At 33.6% G+C, this 9,666-nt stretch overlaps 1 protein-coding gene across 1 annotated transcript; it reads right to left on the bottom strand.

The window, feature by feature from the left end:
* Nucleotides 1–1,837: 1,837 nt before the first annotated feature.
* LOC110602452 (probable indole-3-pyruvate monooxygenase YUCCA3) lies at nt 1,838–4,082 on the bottom strand. Its single transcript, XM_021739981.2, has 3 exons — nt 3,165–4,082; nt 2,693–3,064; nt 1,838–2,395 (listed from the first exon to the last, which is right to left on the bottom strand). The coding sequence occupies exons 1-3, from the start codon at nt 3,858–3,860 to the stop codon at nt 2,168–2,170; spliced, it is 1,296 nt and encodes a 431-aa protein (XP_021595673.1). The 5' UTR covers nt 3,861–4,082; the 3' UTR covers nt 1,838–2,167.
* Between the last annotated feature and the right edge of the window lie 5,584 nt (nt 4,083–9,666).

The following is a 9,666-nucleotide window of genomic DNA, read 5'->3' as shown; positions in this document are numbered from 1 at the left end:
TTAGAACATTTGAAATTCTAGTGGAATTGGACAGAAGTGCAGTTGTAGTTTTAATGTTGCAGTCTAGAGGGTAATGCAATTATCCAAACTGTCAAATCTTTGCTCCTTTGGCTAAAAACAAGTTGGCAGAAGAGAACTAAAGATAGAATTTTCTACTGAAGTTGAATTAAATATATATTTATTCCTATCAGAAGTTTGAGTATGTGGTAGTGATGGAATTTTAGGACCAATGAGATAGTATCGCGCATGTGAATCAACAGCATGGGTACTCATATGGGTTGTCTTCACTTTCACTCCCATTACTTTTTTGTTAAAAAATTGTTAGGCATTTTACTTTTAAATTTTTATTGTGGGGAACTATTTCTAGCTGAACCAGAGAAAAAAGCAAAAGTTGCATAAGTGGCAAAATTTTGGCAGCATATGGCTGGGATGCTAGTAATATGTCGTGGTAGGCTTTCTATGCATGTTTAATAATGTGGATGTGGTTCTTTATATATATATATATAAAGAAAAAGAGGTAGTGATTCTGGGGGTGTTGCAGATTTCTTTTAACCAGTAAGTTCATTGGAAACATTCTAGCGATTCCCAACTCACATTTCCCTGTTTTGCCCTCATTTAAAACAAATGGGCTAAACTTCCAAGTAATATTACTGTAGCCTCCAGGGAGTGGGAAGAGAACAGAGAAACGTTGGAAGTCTTGTGAGCATGCAGGTAGTAAAGTATATGTTTTTTCATATGTGACCTTCAACTATAAGTGACCATCAGTCGGAAATTTCTGTCATGTCATCAATCATCACCAGTTATCACTTGTAGAGATCACTGGGACTGTACTTGTCTTTAGAAGTCAGTCACTATGATGGTGACTAGGAGTTTGAACATCTTGGATGGGGAAATAAGTTTCGTTTCACCATCTTTGGAGAAATATGTTTTCATTACATCATATTTAGGAAAAAATAAAGCTCTTGTAATCCCAACAAGAGAAGGTGCTCGCAAAGTTGCATGAGACCCTTTTGAAAGAGAGTAGGTGTGTTGATAGTTCTAGATGGTGGTTAACCAATTCACTTTCTCTAATTTCTCTAATACCCATCAAGTTGAAGGTAGTTTTTTTTTTTTTTCAAAGGTAAAGAAAGAGAATATCTTGTTCCTAAATAAAATTACGGTAATTTTATCAAGACGAGTGTAAATACTTACACTCAATCCGTAGATAGTTAGATATAATATATATATTGGTTTATACGAGATATTTTTTTTAAAGTAGATAAATATGATATATTTTTTAAAATAATTATAATAATTTTATGAGGCTTATTAATCTATATAACTCATGTGCATTCAATGTTGAATCTCAAAAGATCCATTGTGTCAAGTTTAATAGATGTATTATACCATTTAAAGCGATCAAAATTTCCTATAAGTTTTCATCATTATAATGAGAAGTATGAAAGGAGCTCCGCTATGCTTCCTTTAATGTAAAATGTAACCTTCTGGTTTGCAGAAGCAATGCATTGCCAGGGATGAAAATAAAAATGAGACCTTCACCTACGTTTTCCACGTACAAGACTCACCCTCTTACACTCCCATAGTGGGCTCTATCCATGTGCAAGGCAGCATGAAAAGAGCACCAATTCTATTCCGATGTTCTCAAAAATAAATTAATAAAAAAAATTCAAATCTTTTTATCCACTGGTCAGAGTCACCATCAAAGAGATTTGTAATGTTGTGGGATGATGACCTGGGGTCCACAATATTACTGGGCCCCAGGTGGACCAACTCTGCAGATATAGCCCATCAGTTGAATTAATTACTCGGTACCCCATTTGACTTGGATTTTTTAATTGTCATCCAATATTCCTTTGAATCTAGGAAATTTTTTTTTAAAAGGGGAAAAATAAATTAACAACTTTTATTGAAAAAAATATACATATAATCACTCTTAAAACATAAATACATTCATACACAATGTATTAAGCCTCATCTTCCTTTGTACAAAAAAGGCCCAACTGGGGTTTTCTTTAGGAGAGGGCTATTATGCTGTATGATTTGCTAAATTTCTTCTTTCTCTACATTATTTCTAGAAAGACTGATTGATCAGTCATTGAATGATAAAACCAATGAATCAGACTTAATAAAAGAAGTCTTATTGGTGCTAAAAAAAAATCTATTGGCTTCAGAAATGTGAAATGCATCTTCTATGGCGAGCAGCAATAGTTTTCTTTTTCTGCTTGGTTTCTTCTTTCCAGCTGTTGGCGATATCAAATGCTACACTAATGGCATCTAGAGATGCACCTGATAGACCTCTCCTTGTGAACCCAACTGCATAAAGCCCAGCCTTTCCTTTCCAACCATTTGGGAATGGATTTTTGGGTATCCCATCTTCTGAAAAGAATTCATTCTCCTGTCAAGTACAAAATTTTTCAACTAAAGTTAGCCCAAACCATCAACAATTTCAAGTCACTGCAACAGTATTTGCAAATAAGACAAATAAAGTAGACTATCAAAGGTACTAACAATCTGATCTCTCCTCAGTTTCACAGTTTTTAAGACTATACAACATGCATGTCTTAATCAGTAAGGAAAAAAAATGAGAAGGTAATAAAGAGACAGAGCCAAAACCGATCCTAACTTCCATAACTGTCGCATGTTTCTGAGGAAATTAAAAATAAATGTATAAGAAAATAAACTATTTCCTCACCCTCAGCCATGAAGGAACATTGCTGCGATATCCAGTTGCCAGAATTACGGAATCGATCTCAAGCTTTTCGCCATTAACAAGCTCCACTCTGCCATTAGAGAACTTCTTGATTCCGGGGACGACCTTGATCTTACCGGATCTTATTTTGTCTAATGCACCAATATCCAATACTGGGGTCTTTCCTTGAGAGTTCTTGAGCTGTAAAGGTCCTATACATGGTCTTTTCAGCCCATATTTTTCTAGATTTCCCAGGATTAGCCAGGCAAGAATTAGCAGTATCTTGTCAACCAGCCAAAGTGGTAGCCATTTCATCATTTCTATTGCCAATTCAAATGTTGATTTTCCAAAAATTTCCCTCGGCAAGACATGAACCTGCAGATTAAAACACAAAGCACCCAGTTATAATTTGAACTCTTTGAAAGCCCAAGGCAAGTATTGGAATAGAAGAATTCTCTAAGGTATGCCTGCTCACCGAACTTCGAACCACCATTGATGGGTTTGCTTTGTGGTTGCAGAGATCAAGGGAGACTTCCATGCCTGAATTGCCACAGCCAACAACTAGTACACGCTTTCCACGATAATTTACACCAGATTTATAGTCACAAGCATGCGTAACATTGCCACCAAATTCTTGCAAACCTTCAAACTCTGGCACCACCTTCTCAGCATTTTCGCCGGTGGCAACCACAAGCCATCGGCATATATATTCGACTTCAGTGGGAAGAAAACCGCCGGATGAAATGGTTTTGACTCTCCACAAGCCAAAAGTTTCATCATACTTAGCAGACTGCACAGTCTCATTGAAATGCGGTGTCATATCAAAGTGTTTTGCATAGGATTCAAGATAAGTAATGAACTGATCTTTGGTGGGATATTCAGGGAAGTCCTCCGGGAACGGCAAATTGGGTAGTTGACAGAATTGTTTAGGGAGGTGAAGCTTGAGGCGATCATAAGTTCGGTTTTGCCAAAGAGAGGCAATGCAATTTGCTCTTTCGAGGATTATAAAAGGGACACCTTGAGATTTAAGGCCAGCACCAACAGCTAGACCAGAAGGACCAGCCCCAACTATGACAGGTCCATTCACCCATATACATCTGCGAGAAAGGAAGTCCTCCTGACCAGAAGATCGAAACATGGTTGGCATATTAAGACAAGAACTGTTATACATTTAACAAGTGTATGTTTGTATTTTCAGACAAGTTTTTGGTTTGGACAAGTGGTAGTGAAACTATGGTCTGATTTGTGTGGAAAAGATTGGAAAGGGACAAAGAGAAATGGAGAGAAGAATAAAAATGGAAATTGTTAGAGTTGATGTGTGTGTGGAGGAAGGATGGAGGGGGTTAAATAGGGAGGGAGCTTGGCGATGAAATAAGCATGTGAATGGATATTGGAAAATGCTGTGAGAGACTTTCTCAAATGATAAGTCCGTGGCCGCCTGATTTTTTGTTTATTGCTTGTTTCTTTTATTTTAAGGGATTCTCATTTAAACACTTTCTCATAGGTCTTCTTAGGTAGACTTTGGGTAGAATTTTTACTTCAAAGTCTTGTAGGCTTTATTTAGAAATTTTACCTTTCTCGGCTTTTCTTTAATGACAATTCTTTTCATATTTTTTTCAAATATGGTATTACGTCTTCCTATCATAAGTTCCTTCACTTAAAAAACTTTCCTACTACAAATCAATACTCTCCTTGGGTAAAGATTGCACAACAATGCCTTGGTAGACTTAGACATCTTTCTTTCTCCGATGATGATGGTGATGTGTTTTTGGTCTCTGCATTTGTCATGTTAATTTTTAATTCTAAAAGGAACACCTAAGGAAATATAACTCACTCCTGGATTGGCAATTCTAGTACCGGTGGCAATGGCAGATTTTTTTAGCTTTCTTGGGAGTGCAACAGATTCTTAGCTTAGAGCTCTGAAGGCAGTAACATGTCCAAGTCATTTTCAATTTATGAATCCTGGTCCACTGGAAGCCGTTGGTTTGGGTAAACCCATGTTCTGTCCATTGTACAAAACAGCCTAATTCCTTGTCACACAATTACGTGTTTGGTTAATGGTTACACCCCAAAATTCATTACACCCTATAATCTTGCTAGAGCTTTGATCTGCGTAAGCAGCAGCTAATTAAACATTGGGAACTCAACTACATTTCAAGAGAAAAGCAGAATGGGCTGATTTGGATCCCAACGCCCCTATGTAAACTACTTTTACTTGGCTCGGCTTGGCCGTATAATACGCTTGGCTATGAATTCTGCACTTCAGGTATATATACATATTTTCTAATTACGGTGGAAACAACTTACTCAGACCAAGCGAGTTAGGAATGGCTATCGCTCTATTTTTTTTTTTTTTTTTTTAATTTTAATTTATCAGTTATAAATTTATTTATAAAAAAATTGAATATTAAAAATATATATAATTAAATATATACCATAAATTAATTATTTTTTTCTCCTCTATTTTAAGCATTGGGTTGAGAGATTTATTAATGAGAGATTGGGCATGTCAAGTGGAGATTTTATAATAATTTGAGCTTAGGCATGCTTATTGATAAACACAACCAATATTGGGTAGCTGCATTATGAGCACATGAAAAGCTCCTCCTTTTATTTTTTTTAAAAAACCTATATATACACACCAAACATTTAATCATTATAGAGTAGCTTAGATAAGAATTTCAAAAGCTAACCATGGTAATAAAAATATATAAAATTTCAATTTTTTTAAAATGAAAATTTGTCAATTTTAAAAGAAATTTAATTCTTACGCTCAAAATAAAGGAATTATTAGAAGAAAAAAAATATCTTTTATGAAATTTTTAATTTGAAACATAACATTAGAGTTAAGAGTTTAGATTTTCGTATAAACTAAGTGTAAAAAGAAAAAAATCCTTTTTATATTATGAGTCGCATTCTCCAAGTTGGTAATTTATTGGATGACAGATGAGGTAGACAAAGAAGGTTTTCCGGAAATGGCAAAAGTAAAGTACAATCAAAGACTTGGAAAGCGATTTTGATTTTTTAAGAGACAAAAGGAATGAGAAAATGAGGTATTGACAACTTCGATATTTGTCCTGTCCCTACTCAGAAACTCGACATTTTTACATTCATATCAATCAAATTCAAGCCTACTATATATATGATGTTGAAAATCTCCTCATCTCCGCTCTCTTTCCTAAAATACTTGCCGACTATAATTCGATGTCCAAGATGGCAAAAGTAAGTCGGCAGCTGACTGGGATATGTAGCCGTAGTGTGGCCTATGAGATTTTGCACACCTTGGATAGCTCGTTTCCCCTGTTGGAATTTGTAACTCTTGCTTTCAAAATTACTATTTCTTGGACCACCACCCAATTGTCCATTTTCTTTTACCTATACAATCATACAGCTTTACGAATTGACACCCTTTCATCTTACTATTCTTAACTTCTGAATTTTAATTATAATAACCAAAAACCTTTAATTGATTTTTTAAAGTTTGATTAAGATCTCACTTTTCTCCCAATACGTAATTTTCTTTTAAACATTTTTATTATATTTATTTCTACCGATCCCTATTTATCAAATTTAAACTTTTTTATGTTGAGAGAAAATTTAAACTTTTATTTTTTTTTACTGAACTGAAATAATGTACATATATATGTAGATATATATTTTGTCCTTCTCATAGGAGTAAGAGGCGGCGGCACGTGCATGAAACCTCGGTTCGTAAAAAGTCTAGTATTATCTTGCAAAGATGAGGAGGATAAGTGTTTGGTATTTTCTCGGGAAAAATATTGTAATTACCATGGAAAGGAGCAGAATCATCATTCCAAAATTGTTATGACCTCTCCAAGACCAATTCACAAGCCAAAATATTAGGGATAGCTGCATGCCGTTGCTTGAACCAGCTTTTGCTTTGGGATGCATGGCCTACTGGATCAATGTATTGTGGGGTACCAAATCTTTTCTTTTAGATTAGATGTTATTGTTTTGTTTTCTTGCTAGGGAGCTTTTTCAAGAAATTTATGATATCTTCATGGTGGGCTTCTTGATATCATGACTATATATTTTCTCGACTTCATAGGAAAGTGACAGGTTTTTCCTTCGTACCAAACATAAACTAAACTACCAACTGATATATAAGCTATTGTGTTTTTCTCCCTTTAACCAAACATTTCAATGATAAAAGTTCTGATTCGTTTGGCCCTTTTTAATAAGCTTACGATCCATTAAAGTATATATATATTTGAAAATTCTCTAATGATCAGGGTCGATTTCATCTTTCATCCCTATATATATAAGTATCAATAAAAAAGTGCACGGTAATAAACTTGTGCATATTGTATTAATCTCATCTCAGATATATAGACAAACCATCTTTGCCCATATTATAAGGCAATTAATTTAGAAAAAGAAAAAGTCTTGTTTATGATTTGGTCTGAAGATTCAAATCTTGCATGATCAATGGGAGAAAATCTACTCAAAAGTTTCATTAATGATGGGTTTTTGTCTTTTTCCACATATGGTCAACAAATTTTAGGATTGAATTGAATATGCATTAGAAATATATACAAGTGCTTCACAAGCTTTGAAGGGAGAGAGGGCGGTGCCAAAGAAACAAGAAATTAAAGAACCTAAGCTCAAACAATTAGGATTAAGAAAGATTCATCTTCAGGTTTTATTTAGTTTGCAAATCTTTTGGCAAATCTTCATATCCCTTTTGTAACCTTATTCTACTTTTTGTCAATTTCATGAGAATATGAAAACGTTTGTTGGTGATATTAAAATGATGAAGGGTCACATGGAAACATGAGAAAGTTGAGAACCAATGGAATAATAAATTCATCTTCGTACTGCCCTACTTGCATGCATCATTTGCGGGAACACATTAGAGAAATAACTTAAAAATAAATAAAACCCAACTTAATTAATTCATTAATTATTACTAACCCTATCTAATCTCTCATTTGACGTCTTTGTGATCTCTTATTTGACTCTCTACAAGCACTTATACTCTCAATTAACAATATACATAAGGAAAAAATTAACTAATTAAATTAAATTTATAAAAATACGTAATGTAAAGTATTAGTGGGTATATATAAAATTTAAAACTCTAATTTTCTTAATAAAATAACTCAACCAATTCCAGTTAAGTTGCTAACATATATATGATTTTGTTTGCAGGGTCCAAGGGATAATCATATCATTATTAGGTAATTGAATATGTTATTAATCCAATAAAATCACAAAATTTTATATCTTACTTGAATTTTAGAAAGCTAATTATCTAAATTAGGGCATCATTAATTGAATTATAATATGAAACTAACTACCCAAATGAGTTTTTGGGTTAATTATAATCTATAAAGAAGCCATGTATTTCTAAAAGGGTATTTGACTATTGGCCACATCCACATGTTACCTAATCAAGAGTAGAGGACTATTATCATTAATTCCCAACTAAACCAATCATTTAGCATTTTTGTTTATGATGTCTTTATTAATTTGTTCATTTATATACAATTATATAATTTGTCTTTTTTTTTTCACTTCTTTTTTAGGGTTTAGGGTTGGATTTTTGTTATCCTAAAAGAATCTCACTGAGAAAACCCAAAAAGAAAAAAGTATAATTAAGATAATTGATATGGGCATATGGGGGAGCTAATTCTGCTGCTATTCAAAATGTGACAGAGTTTCCAATGATAAGATTCGGCTAATGAGGTCACTTTGTGAAGTTAGAATGAAATGAATGAACGAAGGCATTGATGCCCAGGTCACCTAAATTCTTGCATTTGGCTGAGCTGAAAATTTTCAAGTGGCACACCTGCCTCTTTATTTATTTAGTTTATTGGGATTCTTATAATTTTAACAATTTGGATCTCAATTAGTGGGTTTGAGAGAGACAAAATTACCAACTTCCTAAATGTGCAAAAATGTTGATATTTTTAATTAAAACTATCAATCAAGTTTATGAATTTTAAAATTGATGATAAACTTAGCAATGAATTTTGGTTTAGAGGTACTTTAAGACGATAAATTCTTAAACGGAAGTAATTGTATTTTTTTTTTTTAAAAAAAATAATAATTAAGAGAGAGTATAAACTAGAGGATCCCACATGTAAATCCTCTCAGAAGGTGGATTGTGGAAAATTCAATGCAAATATCACCCCAAAGCTGGAATACTCTCAAGAAACGTGAGGGGATAATATATAACTGCATGCACTTGCTTTAAATAATAAAAAAAAATAGAAAAATAAAAGGAGCAACTAACAACATAACCGTAATAACTGAAAGAGAATCAGAAATATAATTTTCAGTCAAATATTCCAGGCAGTGGCGCAGTCGGAGAATCAGAGAAGAAACATGGGGTAACACATGCTATCACATGAATGCTGGAAGAGTTTTTGTTAGCTACACCATCACCCATTTGGGGAGGCCATGAACGGTCAACAAACAGCCTTTAATGCCTTTCTTTTTTCATGTCATGTGCTCCCTCCTATAAATTAATCAATTTGGTCGCACCTTTGCTCTTGTCCACTGACTCAGAGATACTACCTTCAATTTTTGGTTTATGAAACATGCACCAGCAGTCCAATCTCATTACAATACGACCCATTTAAAATTATTTTAAAATTTAAATGAATTTATATAAAATCATGTATGAATTTAATTTTTTTTTAAAATAAAAAATTTTAAGTTATAAAAAAATTAAATTAAATTCATATGAAATTTTTGAAGAATATAAAATTTTAGTTTTCAGCTTTATATTGGTAATTTGGGATTGAGTTATCGTCTGTTAGAAGACTTGAGACGAGATGGCCCATTTTCAGTCCTTCCACCACCTTGAACTTTTAAAATTTAGTATGTAACTTGAAATGTTGGCTTTTTGAGTATTGAAATGAAGGGGAGAAAATTCAATGGTTAAGAAAAGGCCCTGAGCCCTAAGCCCTTGCATTGCCCAACAGATGGATAGTCTCAGCAAATATTCA

This window comes from Manihot esculenta, chromosome 15 (assembly GCF_001659605.2).
Source record: "Manihot esculenta cultivar AM560-2 chromosome 15, M.esculenta_v8, whole genome shotgun sequence".
NCBI lineage: Eukaryota > Viridiplantae > Streptophyta > Magnoliopsida > Malpighiales > Euphorbiaceae > Manihot > Manihot esculenta.
Note: the sequence above shows the minus strand (reverse complement) of the source record. Positions and strands in the feature narration are given on the sequence as shown.

Excerpts from the sequence above, each read along its gene's own strand:
- LOC110602452 (XM_021739981.2), bottom strand. The coding sequence starts at position 3,860 with ATGTATAACAGTTCTTGTCTTAATATGCCAACCATGTTTCGATCTTCT. Across the intron at positions 3,065-3,164 it reads CAATGGTGGTTCGAAGTTCG|GTTCATGTCTTGCCGAGGGA; the intron begins GTGAGCAGGCAT and ends TTTAATCTGCAG. Across the intron at positions 2,396-2,692 it reads ATGTTCCTTCATGGCTGAGG|GAGAATGAATTCTTTTCAGA; the intron begins GTGAGGAAATAG and ends TGTACTTGACAG.